Raw genomic sequence first — 25,216 nt, forward strand, 5'->3', positions numbered from 1 at the left:
TTTAATATATTCATGAATCAGCGCATTATTACACCTACATTATGTACCATTTAGAGTTGTGAAAAACGGACTTGACACTTTGTTAAGCATGTCTTTAATTACACCCTCAGCATTTTGTGGTGTTCTAATTATAAGAATATGTTCTTAGTAATAAGAATGTTCTTAGTATATTTTAAAACTATGTTTTTGTACCAATTATTTAAAAACACGTTTGTTATTATTGTATTGAGACTCAGCAGAAAAACTCAGACTCTGTAACATGTCAGTTGTGCAGAATAATTTTTTATTAACAAAGCTCAACATGGGTTTTTTGGATGAGATCTCGTAAATATGAATGCGGTTGTCGCCTAATGATGTTGGTTGTAATTACTGGCGAAACGTCGTACTCAGATTGTAAATGTTGTGGATTTACTCTCCAACACACCGGTTGTGCTGTACTGGTAACGAATTGGCATGTTCTGTTTACGTGACAAATTTTACTAATTGGCTGTGTCGGGTGGTGGCGGATTTAACGACACATTTATATATTTACGCGATGTAACCCAAAAAAAACCACCTGTATTATGGATGATATTGGTCGCGAAAGCCTACGTGTTAAACAACGCTCAACACAGCCGCTATGTTTAACCTTAAGCATCTGAACTAAGAGAGTGGTTGTCAACCACGTGTAACGGTTTGTTTAACAGGACTGAAGATACTGAATGTTAACAATAAAAAAATTATGCTACATTTTTCCGTACTTCGCTTTTTTTATGATTCTGCAAAAAACCTCCCATGTTATAGGAATCATACAACACAGCCCCGCACCGTGGAGAGTTTCGTTGGCACGTCGAGGGCCATCTTAAAACCACTGCTGTGTCTGCAGTTGTCATCCGTACGTGGCAATGAATGAATGAGTGGCTTGCAATCCCTACTCTCTCATTTAACTTTGTGCAAACAAGCACTGCTGTGCGCTAATTGGTATTCACTCAAAATCTATTGTTGTGCGACTCGCAGATGGCAGTGAGGAGGTGGCTGGCGAGCTGTTAGCCTTCTCTTTTAAATGTTTTTACTTTCTCTCCAGCTCTGCTCGCACCATTAGAAACAGGGATTTCCTTGTTTGCAGATTTTGTTGAATTCATCTTTGGGCAATATTTGTTTCTTGCGTTATAAGTGGATTGACAGATACACATCTTGAAATTAATCAATAGTGGCACGATGACTTTAGATCAAACATTTTCCTCGCTCACACTTCTCCTTCTCCTCCGATCAAATCGTGAGTAGGCACCAGCTGTGAATGTGGGCTGGTGGGTGGGTTATGGGGAAGTGGTGGGAGTGCATGTGTGTAAGGAGAGACATACTATCAGCCACAGTGGCGAGACGTTAACTACCTCGCCTGGTATGCAGGATGAATGTGGGTTCGATCCCGACCCCAGCGCCTGTATATTTGGAGTTTGTATGTTCTCCCTATGGTCGCATGGATTTTTCTGTGCGTCTTCCGGTTTTTCCCTCCACGTTTAGAATCAACATGCATTTAAAGTACTGTATGTGGCTGCTGATATAAATGCCCACGTGATAAGCCACTTCGCTGAGCTATCGTTTGTAGCCAGGTCGTTTCTGAAAAAGAGCTGTATACCTCAGTGGGCCTCACCTGGCAAAATACTAATATATCTTTTTAGTTTTTAATGAGTCATATAAACTACATTCCCGTAGAAACACACCGTGGGTTTTTTGTGAGTTCGTCACCATCTGGATACTGGTGTCCGCATCAAGGCCCTTCTGGGCGAACCCACTTTGAGTGGTTACATTTTATGAGATCTTTTCTCTCCCCAGCACTCCGTTCTCGTTTGCTGTGGCCCACGACAACGGTGGCTCGCAAACGAGAGCAACAAACTCACTTCCTCGTGCAAAACTGTCTCGCGCTTGACAGCCCCACGCTTGAGTTGTACAATGAACACATCTGGTCTTTAGGAAGTTTCCTGGGTTTGCATAGAACATTGAGGTCTCACTATTGTGTTTTATTCGTTCTTTTTGAATTCTGTCTGTGATATCCTGCTTGAAGGTGGCAGAGTAGTTGGCGCACTGCATTTCAAGTTCAACCACCATGGTTCAATACCTTGTCACAGCTAACATGGCGAGTGATATAATAATGGATCCTGGGCCTCCCCAATCTCGACTCAGCCTCAAATGAGTACGTAGTACAGTGTGTTAACTTGGGAAGTGGTCGGCCACATACGGCCGGGCTCGGTTCTGGCCACATCACCCCCTCGTGCCTTGTGCCGTCTGCATAGGTACTCGTGAACGACACTTCCATCAGTCGATACGGCTATACATGGAAGCTTTGCCTTTGTGTGTCTGGTGGTCCTTGAATGTTCGCTCGCAGCTTCTGGGATTCGTCACCTCCTGCAGAGAAAATGAACGTGGGGTTGTATCAAACATAGCGGAAATTCTATCAAGCGTCATGATGCGAAGTCATTTCATCAGTATTCTTTCCCAAATTTTCGTAGAATTTTTACATTTTTATAAACCCAATCAAGTCAAAACGTAATATTATTTGCACACGGCTTGCAGCAAATCATCAACACTCTTGCACGCACGGCTCGACCGCACGTATTCTGAGTGTACACACGAATACATCAACGAGTGCACCCCCGCATGCCCCCCCATTTGGGCGAGTCACCTCAGTTTGCAGGTGAGCTGGCTCAGTTGAAATCTCTTCAGCCGCCTGAGCGCACAGTTGGCCTGCGGCGCCGGGGACGGCTCCGCCTGGCCACTCTTGCGGGCCAACGGCCGCCGGGCCCCAGGCTGTGCCCGGCCCCCCGGGTCGAAAGAGTGCGTGATGCCCATCTCGGCAGCCGAGGGTCCCTCCTCGGAGAGACGGCGCGCCGTCGCCAGGCCCGGCTCCACCGCGGCCTCCTTGACTCCGTCCGCGACCGCGACGACCGCGTCCGCGTCCCGGCCCCCGCGCTCGGCCCCGTGAGGAAGGAGCGCCAAGGGTCCCGGATTCTGAGATTCCGCCCAGAGGTCGGGACGCCGGGGTCTGCGGCGCCCGGTGCTGCTCAGCGGTTCGTCCTCGCTGATGCTACCATCGCTGGGCCGGCTGGAGTCCAGGGAGAGGCCGCTGGGTCGACGTCCCGCGCTGCAGCAGGACTGCGCACGCAATGCAGACACCGGGGAATGTGGTCGCACAATCCAAATCTCAGTTTACCGCTTGAGGTGGCTCAGAGCAGTATCGTAGCATCGTTGGCACGGGATATGGTGCACGTCATAAAATAATAAAGTATATGTGTTATTTTCACATTGCATCATTCATGCATATTGCAATCTCAAAACAATTTAGAATGTGTACCGTGCACAGGTTTTGTATAGGAGCATGGGAAAAGCAAGCGAAATTGGTGCCAACAATTGCCTGAAGCTCAGCGATCCCACGTGGTATGATTTGTCCAACTCCATGAAATAGGGAGCCCTGTCCAATGTCCCCTCTTCATAGCCTGGCCCTTAAGCCCCCGTGGCCTGCGGGCCTCAGTGCAGTTGCACCGCTGTACAAAAAAAAAATCGCGCCTGCAAAAACATTCTCCGCAAAAAGAGACTAAACCTGATGCTGACAACAAAGCATACCAGATGCAACCACCACAAAAGTAATTGTATGCAAATGAAGAATCGGTGCACAATAAGTGCACGTGACTCACTGATGGAGGCTTCCTTTACAATGAGAATTAGCTACCGCCTCCCACCCATCATTCGTCCCCCAGCCTTGTTGCCACGCCGTTGTCCCGCGGGCAGACGAAGCCCGTGCAAACCGCAGTTATTAACAATAAGCATTTATCAGGGCACCTCCCGCAAGGGATTAGCGCTGACGTGAATGTCACCTTCGATGACGCGACGGAGAGGAATGTGTTGTTGACGCCAGAGACTCACCTCTCCTCGTGCACCATCCAGCGATGTGAAAATCCCTCCATATGTCCCTGGCAGATCACACACACGGTCTTTGTCCCAGCTCACTGAACTCTGACCTACAGTTCAGGATGGGGGGGGGGGGTAGGCAAAATTTGGAATGCTGGTGAATATTCTCTTTTAATGAGGAAACAGAAACGATTACAACCTGTATTGGTAAAAAATAAAAAAAACTTCTTCGGTGCTTCATGTTGGTCGGCGAAAAGCGAGCGGGATTAAATTGTGGCTTGCTTGAATTGGCGGAGCGTTGATTGGTAAAAAGTGTTTCCTCGTGTTTTATTTGTCTCTCATGTCTGTCATCTAAGATTCATTATTGCCCTCTTGCCTGTTATAATTATGCACAAATGCTTATTTTTTTACATCAATGTACAGTATTTGCCAATATAAAAAAAAAACACTAACGTGAACATTTAATTTAATTTTCTTGCAATTCATACGAGCATTTATATTTGTAAAAGTCCTTAGGCCAAACATTTCCATTGACCTGTAACCTTCTGAAGGTCAACCTGGTTCCAATAAAACCATGTGACTCACCGTTCGACATAATCTCCACAGGAGCTGGTGCTTTTACAAGCAGGACATTGTCTTACACGTTTATATAGACTGCAAAATGACTCGTTTATTGGTGTTATATTTAAACTGAGGTTCTCACTCATAGCAATGACGTGTCTCTTCATACCATTTATATGGTGCTGTTCTGTATAACTGTATTTATTGTCTGTGCTATAGAGGCCTCGCTTGAAACAAAGGTAATATTATTCTCAAAGGCTTCTCACCTTGTTATGAAGATTTACCACCATGTACAGACACGTTATGAGAAAGCCATTCGTGCTCATAGATCCAATGCACTGTTGTCTGTGCAACTATCAGATTTGCAAGTAGAAAAAGTAGTAGTCAAGTTAAAACACGTTGACACCAGAGTTCTCTTGTTGCGTTAGATTGCGCCTCAACATATGGACAACCCTTTGATTTTGCTGGCGTTTAATCGGGCAAATCCCTCATGGTTAACATAACTGTATAATACAGTTGGTTCATATTTTCGAGAGTTAATCACGTGTCCCCCCCCCCCCCCCCATTAGTCACTTTCAATCTAATTTGGAAAATGGACATATTGGCGGGTGCACCGGTGTAGCATAACACGCCGGGTCCTCATAAAACCATCTGAAATCTAAATTTGAATTGACATTCGTCTTCCGACTGCTTCGACATCACGAGAACTGATTTTGACGTACTAACCACTCCGCCTAGATTTTCTGACCGGGGTTGCGGAGCGCGCGGGAATACAAAAATATTCTTGCAAAAATTGTGGCTTTTTTTTTCCCCCCGCGCACCGGTGTACCACCGATACGTTAAAATGGTAAAAAAATATATATTAAACCCCATTGAGAGCCATGTATAAACCTCTTCTGTCCGCGTCGACGCTGAAAGCGCAGGTGCTGGAGCAAGCCGACCCGCTGCTCGATTCCTCCACTTGGCGACCCGTCGCTGAGTCGCGAGACCTCCTGCGGAGGGCCCGGGAGCCCAGGTGGGCCGCCACCTGTTCGGCAGCTGAGTGCACATGGGCCCTGTGCGTCTCCCCGGCTGAGAGGGCCTCGCTCAGGCGCTGCCCGGCGAAACGGCAGAAGGCAGTTGTGGACAGTGCAAAGGCAGCGCATCAAACTCCATTGTTGTACTGAACCATGTCCCCCCCCCCAGACACATTAATACTTCACCAACCTTCACTGCGGGGCATCAGTGCAGGTTTGTGAAGTATGGTGGAGGACGGTAAAATAACTGCAGGGCGTTGGGAGACCCTTATCCAGCAGTGGATTGACAAAAGGGTTGAGTGTGTACATGTGGGTGTTTGTGGATGCGAGTGTAAGGATGTGGTGGTGCAGTAGTTCCGATTCCTGGCGATGGCTAATATCCATGGCAAGTGGTAACGAAAACCTAGTGTGTTTCTCCCCAAGGTCGACTCAGAATGAGTATCTGGTATGGTACGATAAAACAAGCACCGTAGATACAAATTGTGACCGGCAGTGGTTCTGCCCAAATCCCCCACATCAGCCGCGCGTAATATGTAAACCGGTCCTGGACCATCTGCACCGACCACCATTGTGAAGTTTAGTCAGAGAACCTCCATGATTGACAAAAGCAGTGGATTGTCACAGGGTTGTACATTATTATAATTTGGATTACATAGTATAAATGTGTCGTTCACCTACCTCCATCCAACACAGCCAATTAGTAAGGTTTGTCATGCAAATAAAACGTGCCAATCTGTTATTACTTCAGCACACCGGTGTATTAAGAGAGCAAACCCACAACATTTACAATTGAGCACTTGGGATTACTGTAATAATTTAAAGCGATTGTTCATATTTGGTGGCTGAATATTAAAAGTCATTTTACAAACGAGAGCTCTTGAAATAACTTACGAGGCATTCCAGTGGCGCTGTGCTTGCTGAGCCAGATTAACACACACGCCGCTGAGGTGTCGGCATCTGGTGTAACACGTGACCCCCAGTTAGCCCACTTGCATTGAAGGCGCTTCCACAATAGAGGCAGGGCTGGCGTGAGCGCGAGACAAAGTGTTCTCATCCCCTGCTGGCTAGGCTAAGTGAAGGGACCCTTACCGCACAATGCAGCACATTCTCAGTTACACCGGGCATGGGAGGAAGGAAGCATGAATTGGGGTTTGTTCCATTGATGTCACATTCGGTGCCATTTTCGTCCTCCCAGTCTATGTCGCTCTGTAGAGCACAATGTGGGCACTGCAAAAAATGAGGCAGACAAAATGAGTGCAGTATATATATATTTTTTTACCGAAAGCATGACTTACTGTTTGTTTATTATTTTTCATACCTGTGCAAAGGTGTGCATAGCCGACACGAAGGGCATCGTTGTGGTTGATCACGTGCTGTGCTACCAGCGCCCCCCCCCCCTCATAACCCAAGCTTGAATCCTGCCTGTGCACATTATCAGTGGTGATCACTTTCTGAAACTAGCCCGGAGCCCTCCTAGGGTGGCTCAGCCTTAAATAAATGCATTGTGTAGCTTGTGAAGAGTGGGTCACTAGATCACACACACGTAGTCATGGCGTTACTGCCACCGGTGCTGTGCTGGGGTGAGATACTATTTTGACCTCATCGCGTTTGAACCCCAGGATATATATATATTCTATGATAGCGATGACTCCTCCTGTGCGTTAGAGTTACGGCTAACTCCCAGAAGAATGGCCGAAACTGGCTGGGGGATTACGCTACCATGGGGGGAGGAGTGTTACAAATAATGTACCATATTCTGACCCCAGGGTCAGAAGTTAATCGGGGTCAAAATACTATTCCACACTGGCATTAATAGATGCTTTCCCATCAGCATTTCCTCTAAAATCTAGAAATCTGAAAATCTAGTATGTATGTATGTATGTTCAACTTCTTTCGCACCGTACATGGCCAATCTAGCTGGAGCACATACACCAAGCCCTCAGGATGAACGGATATTCTGACCGTACAATCCGCAAAGCTGTCTCCCCAGCCATGGGGAGACAGCCATCTGGGGATCCAACCAATACCATCACTTTGCCATACATAGCAGGGGTTACCAAAACGATTTACAAAATCTTAAACAAACACAAGATCCAGGTTCGTTTCAACACAGTACACAAACTCCGTGATTTGATCCCATCTGTAAAGGATGTGATTCCTTATATGCAATACCCGGGTGTCTACAAATTGAGTTGTGGCTGCTGCAGCAGTTACATTGGGGAAACGAAACGACATGTCTCGGACCGCGTTCGCGAACACAAAGCAGATCTTAAACACGGTAGGACCAATACCTCTGCCGTTGCTGATCATTGTTTCAACACAGTGGGCTCACACGAAATTTACTTTTCCAAGACGAAGGTACTCTGCAAACCCACCGGCTATTATCAGAGATGTGTACTCTTTGGTTCTATTCGGTAAAGTCACGTAGATAAAATAAAAAAAACAAAATAAAAGAAAACAATTATCTACGTGACTTTACTGATTAAAACCAAAGAGTATGAATCCTTGCAGTCACGAAAGCTTCAAATCTAGAATCAGAGATTTGTTTATGAAGCCATCCGGATATATAAACACAGACACAACCTCAACCGAGAAGATTGGTACAAACTGAGCAATCATTGGAAGGACGTTATTAACCAGGTAAAGTCTTCACTGACTGTTTCCATCCTACCTGCCTATGTCAGCTGTTATTTCCGACTCTGTGTGTCTCTTTCTCTCTTTCTCTCTGTGCATCTCTCTCCGGTCTCTCTCCAGTGACCCAGGTGCTGCCGCGGGGTCCACTTTCTGCCCCGCCTCCATCCCCCCCCCACCCTACTGCGAGGCCTATATAACCTCGTGCCACAGCAGATCTCTCCCGCCTACTTCAGCAGTTTTTTTCTTGCTGTGGTTGTCCCACCTGATGACGATTGCTTGTGTTGCGATTGAAACGTCGTGATCTATTATTTTTCTACCTACGTGACTTTGCCGAAAGAATCAAAGAGTATGGATTCCTGCAGTCATGAAAGCTTCAAATCACGTGTTTTGATAACGCGAATTGGATATAACACGATTAATGTATTACGGAACACATAATTACAACGCGGATTCGAATTGGATATAACACGATTGAGTGAACGGAACTACGTCGCGCGAGTAGGGAATAAGCGGCCGTGCGGCTGCCTCGGTGTAGCGTCACACAAGGCGGGATGCTGCTGGATGCTTCTTGACGCTACCAACCACACGCCTCAAGTCATTGTTCAGCCTGCGTATGCATTTTGCGTGTTATCGCGGACCGCACTTTACCCTATGTTATTTGTTATAACGCGATTTTTTTCATAACGCGATGTTCTTTAAGAACGGAACTGCCGCGTGATAGAACAGACTGTGCTGTATTTGGCCCCTTCTTCCCACGCCGGTCAGACCCCTTACAAGAATTAGGCCTACCCTCACTTTACTCCACGACACGTGACTTTCCATCCGACTGTGGCTCCGGAGCCGCATGCTGCTCTTCGAGGACTGCTTCTTGACGTTATTTATCAAGGATCACCACCGGCTCGCATTCACCACACAGTGCATTGCGGCTCTAGTTGTTATTTTTGGTCTGTCGACCCCTGTGCTAGGTGGACTGCCGCCCCAGTAGCGTTTCACCACTGCAGCATTTCACCTTGGTTTTTAAGTCAAAAGATTTCTATATAGCTGTGGGTAACCGTTTTTGTTAAACTTTATTTTATTTTATTCGGTAACCGATAATGCAAACCACCCCCCACCGGATTTAAACAACACCTACGGAAAAGCGGCGAGCGTGGTACGGAGCAGAGTGCACGTGCCGTTATCTGCTACGGCTCTTCTCTCCGATTCCCCTTTACTGGCTGTGGTTTTCCTCTTCGTAAACGGTGCAGAAACGTTGTGCACCCACGGCACACAACAAGCTGCCTGTTCAACATAAAAACCTGAAACTTCATCTTCTCCCGCTTTGTGTGTGTGTTTTTTTCCACCCCCCATCCCCTATCTCTGCCACTCGGAACTGATGGTTCATAATGACTTGGCCGAGGTCTGCAACTCCCTTCCCGTCACAGACACGGAGATGAGCTTGCATTCCAGTGTAATTTGTGGGGGAGGAGGGGGGGGGGTTCAACATTTATTTCTTTCATGCGTGGTGCAGTTGATAATAGGTTTTTTCCCCTTTTTGCTGGCAACAAAACACCAAACTGAAACCTTTTACAAGGAATCATGTCTGCATTAACCACAATACTTGTGGTCAGAATGCAAACAAAAAACATACTCTGATAATACGTGCATTGTCCTTGAAACTGATTGGTCCACACCAGAGACAGCTTTCTTTTGAGCCTCGGCTCAAACGGTGTTAAACCAGAGAACGCCAAAAGGCGTATGCCAGAGGTACAGTTGATTCACGTTTCAAAAAGCAATGCAGTATACATATCAGTGTGGGTGTGTGAAGGATGCGTTTGTGCTTGAGGAAGCCTCTTTTGCGTGTACGTTCATGTTTGAATACTGATGTGTCCTTGCTGTGACCGGAAGGTTAAAGGGCAACGAATATTTGTTGGCCAGCCTTAGACGTTTGAGGGATAAACATGTAGGATATGTGAATACATGCGGTTAACCAACTACACAGATGACAAAAATGTATTCTGCATCCTAATTTTAAAATCAGATTAAACATTTCCTTGTTTATGAGATATCCCCACCCCCCCCCCCCCCCCACGATTACATATTTCTTTTTTTCCACACTTCTTGCCAAGCCTCTTGCTAAATCGAGGTTTATGCTACACATCGCAAATACCTTTGCAATATTTTTCCAAACATTAGGACGGGTGCATTGCAATTTTTTTGTTATGCATGAAAAATTCATCTCCGAGAACAACTTCCACGAATTGATTTAAAAAAGACCACGATACGCGTGGGGGAGCGGGGGGGGGAGGCACTTTGAAGGACATTGGTGAAATTAACTTTCTAACGGCGACGTGAAATGAACTAAAGTCCTAAGCAATGTGTTCTGTGTCGCCGTGCTGCGGCTGCAAGTTCACCTGTTTGGGTACAGCTGCTGTGCCAGGCGGAAGGCCGTTGCGATGATGATGATGATGCTGCTGCTGCTGTCCCACAATGCTCGCTGTGCAGCGGTGCTTGGCCGACGACCCACAGGAGCCTCCGGGCGAGAGCTCGGCAGGGCCCACGTGGCCAAGTCGCCGCCTGAGCCGCTCGATTTCCAGCGCCTGCGACTCCACCATTCTCCGTAGCCTGGGCGCGCAGAAAGCACGGCGCGTCGTTGGCACCTAGCTGGTCTCGTCGAATAGTGGGAGCCAGCGTTCTTCGCTAATTTTCGGGGGGTGGGGGAGGAGGGGGGGCACTTTCACCGATAAGCCATCATCAGTGTGAGTGCCGCCACACCGCCTGCAAGGGATTTTTTTTCACGTGTGCGTATTGTCGGGGGACCGCATGTCAGTGGGCCACACGAAAGGCCACCACGGAGGCCGCCAGTAGCCCGCGGGCCTTGCAATGAAGAACACTAGCATAAACCACCGCACAAACTCTGGTCATCCTCGCAACAGCGGCTTTGGGCTAACCATCGAACAAAGACGGTCACTGCTTCGCGCACTTTCCAGATGAGCTTTTACGGCTGTCTGGAACGCTCTTCTTTCCGATATTAGGAAGCCACTGGAACTATGCACTTTTAGATCACCTAGATGCAAAACTACATACTACTTCAGAACTTCGTTTTTGTGTTTAGTTTGCTGTCCCTCCCCCCCGCACCTCCGATTAGCACGGATGGCTACGTACGGTGCGAAAGGAAGTTCAAGGTACATACGTGCATCAAGGGGCCCTCGTGTAAGGAATTCAATGAGGCCCCCTGTCCAATTTCGTCACCCGCCCCAACCATCGCCCCTCTCTCTTTGTAGTCCAGCGCTGGGCCCCTCCGGCCTGCCCTGCCCGCTGAAATCTACATCCGCCGCCTGGCCCACTCAATCGCGTGCATCCACAGCCCTGGGTACAATTGCACCAGACAGCCTGCCCAACAGGTTTGGTAGTAATCGTTGACTGTACGAGGATGGAAAATGTCAAGGGTTGCTACTGTATGGCCATTCAACTTACTTTGCGATGGGTTTTTAAAAAATAAATATGGACAGACTGGTGTGTGTGTGTGTTTACGGTGAGAAGAGGTAGTGTAGCGGTTAGTGCGCTGCATTATGAACCTGGCGCCCCGGGTTGAACCGGTCGTGGGCCCTTCCCTAGGTCGACTCAGCCTCAAATGAGTGCCTGGTGCGGTGTGTAAACATTGCCACTCGGAAGACAAAGGCGGCCGGGCGTGGTGTTAGCCACCCAACCCCCTCGTGTGCTGTGCTAGCCTGCAAAGGTGCTCGCTAGCAGTACTTGCCCCAACAGTCTGTTAAGGCTACACGAGGGATCTTTACTTTTTGATTTAAAGCTTTCGTGACTGCAGGGATTCATATTCTTGGTTCTTTCGGTAAAGTCACGTATTTTATTATTATTTTATTGTTTCCCTTCTACGTGACTTTACCGAAAGAACCAAGAATATGAGGGATCCTTACTTTTGCTTGGAGTATACATTATGAAACAAGGACTGGCAAATTGTAGTCCTTAAACTATTAGCAAATACAAATGACCCTCAGAAGGATACCAACATCAACACAATGTAGCGATGCATTTCATTGATCCATCGATTACAAATGGATTCTTATTCTCGCGATGCACGCATCACATTGTGTCTGTGAAAATGTCTTTCTTTAATGTGTTCATGCAAATTGTATGCAGGTGATGTGCTCACGTTACGTTTGGGCTAAACGATGAACAACAGTCCAAATAGAGACAACAACCTTGATGGTATTTTTTTACAAACTATATTTAAAAGAGTAATGTTACATTACCTAATAAGTAGTGTTGTGTGAAGCACAACACGAAATCTCTCCAGTATACTAAAGGTACGGTTCACATCCGAGCTTTCTTAAGAAAACCACTTGGCTGACACGTCAATTCCCTTGCATTTTTGTTTTAATATCAGGCATTTGTTTCTTTCAGGGGCGGGGCCAGGATTTTCAGCCCGGGGTGACATTCAACAAATTTTAAATTCAAGAATGATTAGAGAGTCAGGCTGTTGAACTAGACGCCATCGGTTGGCGACACGGAGTCCGCCAGACCGAGTGTCGTACACTTATACGCAGAATGTTTCAGATTTTCGATTTTTTATTTTTTTTCGGTGGTGACAATTGTCTACCCTGTCACCCCCCTGGCTCCGCCCCTGTTTTTTTATATCTGGAACGCCCTTCCGATATTAGGAAGCGACTGGGAGCTACGCACTTTAAAATCATCTAGATAGAAAACTCATTTATTTAGAACAGATTTTTTTGTGTTTAGTTTGTTTTCCTTCTTCCGCATCTCCGAATGGCACGGGTGGCTGCGTGCGGTGCAAACAAAGTTCAATCTGGAATATGCCTCATTTAATCAGATTTCAGAAGCTAAGCAGTTGATTGAGCTTGGATAGTGCTTGGATGGGCGACCACCATCTATAAAAAAGGCTGCAATCGACAGTGTGGGCAGTGCAGCAAAAAAACATTTTTCTGAACTTCGCCCACCTTCATCAACGCATACTGACCAGCGTGTTGAAGTATCGTCATATAGCTCTCACAGTCCGCAAGGCATAGGGAGGTCCTCTATTAGCAGCAGATTTAATCAGGATATGAACAAGACTGCCATCAGAATGTATTATGTATGTTGAACTTATTTCGCACCGTATGTCGCCCACCGTGCTAATCGGGTACACAACAATTTGTCTCAGGACAACAAGCTACACACAAAAAGCTTTAAAAATAATTTTAGTTTTCAATCTAGATTTAAAAGTGTATAATACGTATGTATGGCCGTATGTTGAACTTCTAACATGGACACGTACTTCTGGCACGTGCTGCGTTACAACATCAGCCTTGGGCCCTTGGGTATAAAAGTAACAATTACTGTTTCGACAGACCCATCTGTCACGTGAGCCGCCCCAGAGAACCGGTCAAACTGCACAATGACGATGACACAATCTGGTGACTCAACGAGCACACACCTTAAAACATTAAGCTTCAGCAAGGCGCTGATATTTGTTTAAATAATACTTATCCTTCTTTCGTATGGATTAATAGCAGCAGAATAAAGATGTGATTTTAGATTTGTCATCCAATCAATTGTCTTTTCAGACGCAGAGTGGATCTCGTCCATTCCTCCTTTAAGGGAGTGAAAACAGCGACGGAGTTTTTACGATGTGGGTCGATGTTTTGGGATTCGTGGCCGCACTCGCAGGCCGCCGAATCTTTTTATTGGCGCCACTTGTGGCATCAGGTGGCCCCATCGGCCACGTGGCCCGGTCCCGATTCGGTTGATGGTCGACCACTGGAAAACGTGGAAGGTTCAAACCGGGGAGGTTCAATGGTAGGGTCCAGTATGAGATGTTTATTTCTGACGTTAAATATTATTTATTGTTCAATAATAATATATCAATGTCGATAAAAGTGTTATATATTTTTTTTTTTTATCGAGGCCTTATAGATGCTGCCGCAGTGTAATGGTCATAGGTCACTGGGGTTCATCTCCCGCCTCTATTTATGCAGACACATATATTGGTACACTACAATTTGTCTATCGCCAGGTCGCATGTGATGGAGTCAAGCGTGGGTATTGCCACATCTTCTATGATGTTTGGTCAGCGTGGAAAAGCAGGCCAAAATCACCCTCGAGAGGGCATCTCCGAGACCTCCTGCAGCTGCGTGGGTAATGCAGGGTGGTCCAGATGTCTTGTGACCCCCTTTTAATTCTCTGAAACTTCATATATTTTTTTAAATAAGCTTTATTTAAAACATAAATGAATATGCACGCGAAAGACATTTTAGGGGTCAATTAATTACAATACCCTCCCCCTCTCCGCCTCAAATCACTGCACCAGATTGGGTTATATGATGACGTCACCGTGCTGCTCTATTTAAGACCGGGAGCAGGTGGAGGGCTTCACCATTCTGGCGAGTTGCCCGATGATGCTGGATGTAATTACCAGCGAAACGTCGTACTCAAAATTGTAAATGATGTTGATTCACTCTTCAACACACCGGTGGGCTAAAGTAGTGAACTATTTGTCTTTTGTGAACGTGACACATTTTTTTTACTGTTTGGCCGTGTCGGGTGGTGGAGGATTACGACACATTTATAAATAATGCGATCTAACCCAAAAACTATTATTATGAATAATATTGGTCACGAAAGCCTAAGTGTTAAAATAACATTTGTTGTTTGCACAGGAAAATTATTTTACCAAAGGCGTTTCTATTCCTTGTTTTGCAATATTTTATCGAATCTTATTCCTCACTCTAGATGCACTATTTTGTAATATGTTTCTCTAATCTTAATGTTCATTTTAGTTAAATATTTAATTTATAATTAAGTAATATATTGTAAAAAAATAATCATTTGTTGACTTTTCATTGCTGTATTTATTGTATTTATAATTTTTATGCGACCTGTTGCAAACGTGTTTTTAATTTTAAGTGTTTTGTTGATGAAACCCGATTCAAGAGCTTCTTAGCTCACAGGGCAATTCTCAATCAACTGTTCTGTTCTATAACATGGCAAGTTGTGCCTGACATTTCATTCATTGCAGTAAATAAAAGTGCGCTGTGCAAAAATGCTTTGGAGGAACGCCACAATTTATAATTTGTGCCCACGTGTAAAGAGAGAGAATATTGTTCAGTCATATCTACAACTTTTATCCACTGTATGTTGCTATACATGACGTACACACATAGGCATGCACACACGGCGCAGGAATCCTTAAAAAAAAAGAAGCGTCCGTTCGGAAAAAAATTACAGCATTTGCACACAGCACAAGGACCAAACCACAACCACAATGCATACACGTTGATTTCAATGCAGGTAGGACGCTTATCAGATCCTCCCGTACCTTTATTTCTCTCCCCCCCCCCCCAATCTCAATGCGGAACCTGCTTTCGGTGTGTTTTAACTTCACTGACATTTGGTGATTGGCCAGGCGCAGAGTCGTGACACTGGGCATTGCTCTTGCCACAGTTTAACCACATGAACGTACTGTAACAAGACAAAGACCCCATAGCTGATGTAGATGTGGGGGGGGGTAATAATGCAGTTAGTGAACACCTATTGAGGTATGGCAAGGCACACAAAGGGGTAGTGTGGTCAGTACAACTAAAAAAAAACATCGATTCTTCAACTGAATCATGGTCCCTGAATCGTAACAATTGATCAATATAAGCAGGAAACGGAGCCAGGATTTCAGGCCTGGGTGACATTCAACAAATTTTAATTTCAAGAATGATTAGAGAGTCAGGCTGTTGAACCAGACGCCATCGGTTGGCGACACACTCTGACAAAGCAGTTGTACGGAGTCCGCCAGACCGAGTGTCGTACACTTATACGCAGAATGTCACCCCCCTGTCACCCCCCCTGGCTCCGACCCTGAATATAAGAAGGTGAATTGTTAATTGCCTAGAATATATGCACAGTTACCTTCATCTCCCCATTACTGAAATTGATACGTCACAAAAGCTACCCATTTCAGGTTGACCTAACCTAGGAAAAGCCCAGTCGGCTTCAAGTGCCAACTGCCAATGTTGTACGTAGCCAAGAATCGAACTTGGGTCGCCAATATGTGTGGTGCACAAGCAAATGCAAAGATCCCTTATAGCGCCTTAACAGAATGTTAGGGCAAGTGCTGTTAGCGAGCACCTATGAAGGCCGGAACGGCACACGAGGGGGTGGGTGACCAGCACCACGCCCGGTCGCCTTTGTCTCCCAAGTGGCAATGTTTACACACCGCACCAGGTACTAATTTGATGCTGAGTCGACCCAGGGAAGGTCCAGGACTGGTTCAGATAATTGTAAGTGGTGTTGGCCGTGGGCAAGAATCGAACCTGGGTCGTTGCGCAGCAGGCTGACCGCTACGCTACCGCATGTGTGCACGGGTACATGCACACATGCGAAACATGCAAACACATGCCAGTGCGAGCACCTCCCTTCACCTCTCAATCAGCGTTGGTTCTCTCAAGAATGCAGCTTTGACTGCGAGTGCAACAATGCTTTGTAACAGATTAGTTCCGTGGCTGATTATGACTTTAATAATATTAAAAAGTAGCTTACAAAGGCATGCATATGGTAACATTTCTAGTAAATAAATAAATAACGACCTATCTATGTTATGAGAACAATCAAGAATTGTGAGAGCTTTTGGAATTCACAGCTGATATAAGTGCATTATTAAACTTTTTGGAATCTCCAGCGCAGACCAGTGACACATCTCCTATATCCCAAATGTCTGTGCTTTCGTTAACCTATTGATATTTACAGCCCTTTTTTCAAGTCACTGCCTGGATGAAAGCTTCCCCGTGCTGTGACAGTCATGGGGGTTGTCTGGCCATACCTCACCATGCTGGTCAGTGTGGGTTGGTTCAGGAAAGTGACCGGCAGGATTGGTCCCAAATATGATCCTCATGGCTGGGATTCCCAATTCGTGTTGCTAGGTCCATAGCACAGTGGATTAACCGCCTCGATATCACCCCACCTCATTGTTGACCAATGAAAGTGAACTATAAGTTACAGCACCTCTTCTTACGTCAATCCTAGTGAAAACCTCAGTCAACCTCCACTCAATGGGAGGTCACTCCTCATTCTTTTGCTGATAATAATGCTGCCTGGGACTCCCTCTTGCTCTCCACCTGCTGACTGGTACATCTGTCATTTAAAGTCCAGGCTTAAGATGTTCCACTTAAGATATTCGCGCGTCCGATTCGCATGGTTGGCTACGTATGGTGCGAAAGAAGTCCAACATACATACATTCTTCTCCTCGACCTATGGCTTACCATTTCTATTTGTCCAAATCTAAATCTGAATCTGTCCAAATGATTTGATCACCATGGGTATGCACAGCTCATTGTCAATCCACTGCTGGATGAGGGCCTCCTTTCACCATGTGGGTCATGGCGGTTATTTGACCATATTTGTCAACACTGGTTAATGCAGCTTGGTGAAGGTGGGAAGCATCATAGACGTACAATACAGCAGTGGATATTGCTGCACGACATTCTGCTATCCACAACTTATCCTGTCAGCCTACAACACCTATTATGTACGGTGCATGGTGGACACCCGTTAATCACTATCAAGACTCAACACTGTTCACTTTCCAAGGTCTGCATGAGACCAGGCACATTCCAAGTGATTTAGTCTGGGGCTATCACTGCCCTTCACCCGCACCTCCAGTTAGCATGGTTGGCTACGTTCAGTGCGAAAAAAGTTCAACATACATACCAATGAAACTGCTGCCCCTAATTTCTCACTTAACTTTAGAAAATATATGTAGTGCATCCCTGAGATGCAGTCGCATTTTGGGAACGTACACTAAGATGGATGTTTTAATCGAAAAGAGACTAGATGGCTCAATGGGACACTGTCTACAGGAAAGCCACCCATACGGATGCCTACCTAAAACCTGACTCCCAACACCATCCATCCCATGATTCCCTCATCAAAACTCTACACCATACAGTTCTATGTATTTCCGGCCATTATCACCTAGCCAGTGAACTGGAACACGTACATCAAGCTCTCAAGATGAATGGATATTCAGACTACACAATCCTTAAGCGATCCAAACCGTTGGGAAATAACCATCTGTAGCAGGGGTCACCAAAAATATTTCCAAAATCATGAGCAAACACAAGATCCAGGTTCGATTTAATACAGTATATAAAATTTGTGATCTGATCCCATCTGTGAAGGATGTGATCCCTGACATGCATTACCCCGGCGTCTACAAACTAAGCTGTGTCTGCGGCAGTAGTTACAGTGGGGAAACTAAGCGATATGTCTCGGACCGTGTTCGTGAACACAAGGCAGATCTGAAACACGGTAGGACCAATACCTCGGCCGTGGCTGATCATTGTTTTAATGCGGTGTGCTCACACGAAATTGATTTCTCTATGACGAAGGTGCTTTGCAAACCCACTGGCTATCAACAAAGATTCGTTCATGAAACCATCCATATATACAGACACAATTTCTTGATGACGACCGCTTGTGTTGCGATCGAAACGTCATAGTTTTTTCTTTTTTTCTTTTTGTTTACCTATCTACGTGACTTGACCGAAAGACCCAAATAATAAGATTATAGTGTTCTTTAGGAGCATGTGTCAGGCCTTGTGAGTCGGGATAGGTCCATCACTGTCTGCAATTATGTTCTTGCAGCCACGAGCAACGCCAGCCAAGTCAGCCAATATTTAGTTGTTCAAATAACTTGCCTCGAGTTGCGTTTTGTTCTTTCAGGACAGTCAATCAAATCAGCCTTCATTGAAGGAAGCAGGGAACGTTTTACAATGTCCTCACTTACAAGATGATGTAAAGATGGTTGTGATAACACAAAATATGTGTAATTGCAAGGTACGTCTGTTTTGCAAGTTTTATCTTGCAAAACAGGATTCATCTCAATGGGTTATCACCTGCGGGTTAAAACACACACATTTGCCACGCAAGTTGTATATACGAAGCATCTGCGTGTTACCACACATCAGGATGACTATCCGATGTGCTTTTGGGTTGCCATGATTCCCGATGTTTCGCACCACGTCTGACGTGAGAACTCAACATACCAGGAGGGAGTCCAATTTTCAAGCTGAGGCTGCATCAAGATAGGACGGGGACAGTAACACACCCGGGTTGGGTCACAGGAGCCAATGGAAGTGCGGTGCTGAGTGTCATCAGCGCAGGAATTATGGCCAATTTTGAAAGCTGAAGATGACATTATCCAAGTTAGAGGAGATAGACCCCAGAACGGTCATTGCCAAGAATGGAATCTTAAAGAATGGCCCTGTTGAGAGCTAAGAGAGGGACGAGCAAAACCAGAAGAATGGGTGTGTGAGAGACCCCCTATATATGTACATGTGTTGAACTTCTTTCGCACCGTATGTACAAGCAGGGTGAAGACTTTTTCCGCCTGAGGACGACCGCTTGTGTTGCGATCGAAACGTCCCGATATATTATTTTTTATTTTATTTTTCTCTACCTACGTGACTTTACCGAAAGAACCGAAGAGTAGAATGAAGCCTATGAATGCATTCATGAACTGTGACGGTGTCTGTTTCATCACCAGAATTTAATAATATCCACGTCTGGTTCAAAAGGCCCATTGGCCAATTGACTTAAATATTCAGTTTAATACGTAGGATTTCACGACCAATATCCAAAATACAGGCTTTTTGGGTTAGATCGCGACCTAACCCCCCAAAAAAACTTGTATTATGATTTAAATATTAGTTTATAAAAGCAATTAAATGCAGGCCTTTCCTACATATCAGAACAATAATTTACACCCCTTTTGTCAATCCACTGCTTGATGAAGGCCTCCTCACACACCATGTAGGACATGGGAATTTTTGTTTTACCATACTTCCTCACATTGGTCAGTGCGGGTTAGTGAAGCGGGTGAGAGGCATGACTGGTTCAGACACCACGCAATGTTAGGCGTAGCCTTGTAATCGAACTTGGGTCGTCTGGTTCAAATTGCTGTGTGCAAAGCTCCACTGCCACCACCCACCCTACGCATACACTGTAGGTGTAACGTCTGTATGACAAAGCCTGCTGATTTTATGCTGAAGAAAACTCCAATGATTTTTTTCTCTCTCTCTCTCTCCAAATGCCGACGCTCAACAACAACGAACTTATATTCTGCTTGGGTTGTTAGAGAGCGAATGAACGTGCAGGTGCCCACGCTGGCTTCAACGCCACCAGATGAGAGATGGCCCTGGGTAATTTGCATTCCTTGGCTTCCTCGGTTAATGCCTGGACCAGCATCTCCCCATGACACAGCAAAAGGGGCCCCACGGTGAAGGTAACACGCGGCCCATACGAGACGCAGGCGGTTCAAGCGGCAGAGGAAATGGCACCATTGGCATGGGTTTATACGGCCTACCCTGTCCCCGATGCGCGGTGTGCCATTCGTCTGGCACTTGATTTTGTTGGCGTTTTACATCGTACAAATGGGTCTGGTCCGTTTTGTGTTATTTTAACGAGAGGCAACAAAAAAAACAAGTTGCTGCCTTGCGTCAGGTTGAACGCGAATGAATGACTTGCATTGACGAAACAGAACTGTGGCAGGAGGGGGGGAGGGGGGATTTAAGAAAGTTGTCTAATTGTTTCAACTGTTGCACCCACCGGAAGATCGAACTCCGGTGACGACCTGGATTGCAAGTCCGGTGTGCGAACCTTTGCACCACAGCGGCGGTAACCCCCAGAACTAAAGTAACAACTTAAAATACTTCCCGCATGTCATGTTGACCTTCTTTAGTAACTGAGACGTCAGTCTTCACAATGGCGCTTAGACACAATGACATGCCAAAACTTCTGCCCTCTTGTTCCCATTTCGTTTTAGTTTCTTTCGCAAACCGTGTTTATACTTTGCTTCTTTAAAATCTTAAGAGGCAGAAATGCAAAGCAATGTTTCAGCCACCATGGGTATGTGAAAGGTCTATTTAGCCCGCCGCTTGCGATGAGATGCTTCTCATGCCATGCAATGCTTTGGAAAGGGGGTATGCTGATAGAAATCTCTGCAAAGTCTTTCAGGCTAAATACTCGAGTGCCCATTGCACCGTACCATATGTATGTATGTATGTTGAACTTCTTTCGCACCGTACGTAGCCAAACGTGGTTATCGGAGGTGTGAAATGCGTGCCAAAACCGAGATGCATGCTGGAAGCAGCAAGTTGGCACAAGTGTGTCATGTGCTAAAAAAATACAAAGATGGAATAATGTACATATGTATTTGCCAAGCAGATACGTAGGGACCCGAGTGTATATGCAAAGTATATGCACGTGTCTATGTAGAGACAGCGTGCTATGGTAAATCATTAGGTATTTCATGATCAAGAGTCCTTCTGCTTTATCAACTGGGTCATATGCCATGAATATTTAAAATAATCATGTCAATCTCACCATGAATATTAGTATGCAACCATTCAATAGTATGCCATAATGATTAATGACTTTAATATTATAGTGTTTGTTTTTATTAAGAATTATAATAACACACACTCCATTGTCCATCTTCCATTGGATGAAGGTCTCCCCTACACGTATTGGTCGAGGGGTGTTGTTTGACCGTACTTCATCACGCTGGTCAATGCGGCTATGCACGAGCAGGTGGGGCTGACCGAGGCAAGGGGGAAAATACCGGTGCAGCCTCCCAGTAAATCCGGAAGCATTAACGCAGAGTACTCGTGAACAGGAACGTACCGCAATCCCTAGCCAACTGTGGACTCGCTAACCCCCGGCATTTTCAGAGGGAAACTGGCACTATTTGGACATATATGTTGTGCTGAATGGAAAAAAAATGGAAGACAAACCGGAAAGAGAGGAATACCTCACAGAGAATGGCCTGACAACGACGACACATAAGGGATTCATGCCAGAAAGATGCCTCCACTTACTTGAGCAATATATGCACAAGACAGAGGAAAGTGGGAAAAAAAATGACGAAATGTGGAGTGGACACCTACTACGGGCTATCTGCCCCATGGATCGCGAAGGATTGCTCTGCTCACCAAAGTGAGAGCAATGGGTCTGCCCCGGCGTGCCGCTGGCGCTGGTACCTGCGCTGCGAACGGAGGAGGCCGGCTACGTCGACGCACAGCGGCACGAAGCCGCGGCGTGCCCCATTGATGACCAACGCCACTGCGCGTCCAGCCGCCTCTTGGTCGTCCTGGGAGCTGCTCACGCTTCCTACGCATCATGCACACACACACACATGCACATCAGGTGCGCGTATGTGAACCTCCTTCCATTCCGAGTGGTGATCTGTGAAAATGCTGGACATCTGTGAAAACGAGTTCATAGCTCATCGGGTTCCTCCAGTGTTAATAAATATTCTGATTCTCTTAAAGCCTCACCTTTTCTCTACTGCCCATTCTCTACCTCTTCCCTCCCCTTGCCCCTCCACTCCTTCCTGTCTCTCCCCTGCCCTTTCGTGATCCCTAAGTACCCCTCGAGCGCTGTCACTCATTCCTCGACCTTTGTAGCACGCCCCTGTCAACGAGATTATTCCGTTCTGTCATCGTTTTGTAAGCTATGGTAATTGCTTTGAGTGAAGGCGCTCTATATACATATCAAATTATATTGGAAAGGAGTTAACTTGTTTATTTTTGTATATATGCGTGCTGCACTTCTTTCGCACCATATGTAGCCAACCATGATAATTGGAGGTGCGGGGAGAAGGACAACAAACTAAACACAAAAAAGCGGTTCTAAAGAAACGAGTTTTCAATCTAGATTCAAAAGTGCATCGCTCCAATTGGCTTCCTAGATCGAAATGAAGAGCGTTCCAGACGGCCGCAGAAGCACATCTGAAAGCGCGATGCAGTGGCCGTCTTTGTTCGATGGTCGGCCAAACGCTACTGCGAGCATGCCCGGAGTTCCCGTGATGGGATCAGCAAGGTATTGTGGTCCATACGTGGCAAGCACCTTGTGGGTGTAATGAGTGCGACCTTATAATGTATTCGCTCGGCAACCAGGAGCCATTGCATCTCGGCGAGTACCAGACGGACACCGGTGGGATCTTGCAATCTAGCTATTTTCACGATTGTTCATTTTCGGAGATATCATCATCGACATCATCATAATCCAGGGGTCGCCGCTGGGACAAATTTATACTACGGGAAGTATCTTAAATCTCTCAGCCTCCGTCCACGCAGCAGTATAAACGGTGTTAACCACAGTTAGTCGACCGGCAGGTGGTGTGTGGTAGGATAAAGTGTGGGTACTTCCAAGACGCCTGATCAGCGTGGAAGCTCAGGCCAAAATACCCAACAGAGCTTTCATGAGTGGAGACCTTATGCCAGTAGTGGCGTGAACTACGAACTACTATGAACCACCTCTACGGGGAGGATTTCCACACCACTCATACTTAAACTTCAAATTTAGCAATCTTTGGAAGAACGTAATCAACCAGGTAAAGTGTTAACTGTTGTGTTAGCCGACTCTCTGTGTTGCATTGCATTACATTTCTAAGTTTACTAGATTTGTTTTCTCAAACTTCCAATTTCTCTCCCCCTGCCGCTCTCTAAATGTTACTAGATTTGTCAACTTCCAATTTTTCTCCCCATACCGCTCTCATTGACATGCTAATTTCTCTGCTCCCCCCCCCCCCCTCTCTATATATAATGCCTCGTCACAGAGGCGTTGTCTCTCTGTGTGTCTCTGTGTGTCTCTCTCTGCGTGTGTGTCTCTCTATGTGGCTCTCCCCCATGTGTGTCTCTCTCTCTCTGTGTCTCTCTAAGTGGCTCTCCCCCATGTGTGTCTCTCTCTCTCTGTGTGTGTCTCTCTCCGTGTCTGTGTTTGTCTCTCTCTGTATATGTGTCTCTCTCCGAGCTTGCATTCATTCACACCTGATGACGGTTGCTTGTGCTGCAATCGAAACGTCGTATTCTATTATTTATTTTCTTTTCTTTCTACGTGACTTTACCGAAAGAACCAAAAAATAACTATCATTGTACATGTAGATTGCGCATCTGGGCACATGGGCATCATTTCCAACTCAGCCACTGCCATGCCTTTATAAGGCAATTCCTCTGAACTAACTACACACATTCACACCAACCAGCTTGCCAGAGGTCAGTTTAACTCCTCCCACGCCTGTGAAAAAATGTGTCAGATACAGAACTGATTATCGCATATTATATTTAATGATGAATTATATATTATCGAATATAATAGTCAGTATGCTGGAGGCAGTGGTACCGTGATCAGCGCATTGCGCAATGAGCCAGGTGACTTCAGATGCCTTGCCATGCTTAACACCAGTGGCTAGTGATACCTGAACCGTCCCGTGGCACTCCCTTCATTAACCTTCACTGACCGAGATGGCGAAGTATGTTCAGACACGGTGTGGGGAGGCCTTCATCCAGTAGTGGCTTTGACAAAGGATTGTGCACTGACATAATTGCATTTTGGAATGCAGTAACGATGTCTATCCCAGAAAGTTTAAAGACGTCCGTTGGGTGTACGGTATTTTGACCAATTATTTGTTGACCATAGGAGTAGCGCGGAATGCGCAGAGAAAAGAGTGCATAACAGGACGTGCGTGTCCTTACAAATAAGTCAGCGGTCTGCATGGGATGTCTCGCGTACATTGGATCTCACCGGCCTTCCGACCACATTATAAGCCTGTGGATTTACAATTGTATGTCGCCGCACCCTGCTAGGATTCATGAAGGCTCGGGCTACCGAGGTTTTGGAGAAGCATGCAAAAATGTGTAATGGCCGAAAAATAATCCCAAGCCATATGCAGCCTAACGGCTATTTAAAAATAACCAAAAGTCTCCGATTGGAAGAAAGAGGCCTCCACAGTGATTGGTCGGGAGGCAGACTTTAAAGGGTTTGGAGAATTAGGGTGGAACGGGAAAACAAAAAGGATCCGTTAAAGAGAAAGGATAGAGATCGGCTAGAGGTAAAAACAAGGAGAGGAAGTTTCGAGAAAGGGGGCTCAGGGAGATATCAGGGGAGAGCACGAGGAGTGGGGACGTGGGGAGGAAGATACAAGCGGGAAGACAAGCACGAAGCCTAGGGTCCCTTTTTGTGGAAGTCTTCAAATAAATGTGACTCTTCATATAACTGTCGTCGAGTCGTTACAAATGTATTGGTGGAAACCTGTCTCCCCACCAGGGAAAATTAGCCTGGTGCTGACTGCTTCCTGAGCATT

At 45.9% G+C, this 25,216-nt stretch overlaps 1 protein-coding gene across 1 annotated transcript in view; it reads right to left on the reverse strand.

Moving 5' to 3' along the window:
• Positions 1 to 266: 266 nt before the first annotated feature.
• The window catches only part of LOC116948932 (uncharacterized), a 33,879-nt gene continuing 8,929 nt past the window's right edge, over positions 267 to 25,216 (reverse strand). The window contains exons 2-8 of the mRNA XM_032966223.2: positions 22,113 to 22,242; positions 10,484 to 10,694; positions 6,549 to 6,686; positions 5,335 to 5,536; positions 3,898 to 3,992; positions 2,660 to 3,129; positions 267 to 2,382 (exon numbers count right to left, since the gene is read on the reverse strand). Coding sequence (XP_032822114.1) covers positions 2,376 to 2,382; positions 2,660 to 3,129; positions 3,898 to 3,992; positions 5,335 to 5,536; positions 6,549 to 6,686; positions 10,484 to 10,694; positions 22,113 to 22,242 — 1,253 coding nt within the window. The 3' untranslated portion in view covers positions 267 to 2,375. The remainder of the gene's footprint in view (positions 2,383 to 2,659; positions 3,130 to 3,897; positions 3,993 to 5,334; positions 5,537 to 6,548; positions 6,687 to 10,483; positions 10,695 to 22,112; positions 22,243 to 25,216) is intronic.

The sequence above is a fragment of the Petromyzon marinus genome, chromosome 2, assembly GCF_048934315.1.
Source record: "Petromyzon marinus isolate PM22_M1 ecotype Great Lakes invasive population chromosome 2, UKy_Petmar_22M1.pri1.0, whole genome shotgun sequence".
Taxonomy (NCBI): Eukaryota; Metazoa; Chordata; class Hyperoartia; order Petromyzontiformes; family Petromyzontidae; genus Petromyzon; species Petromyzon marinus.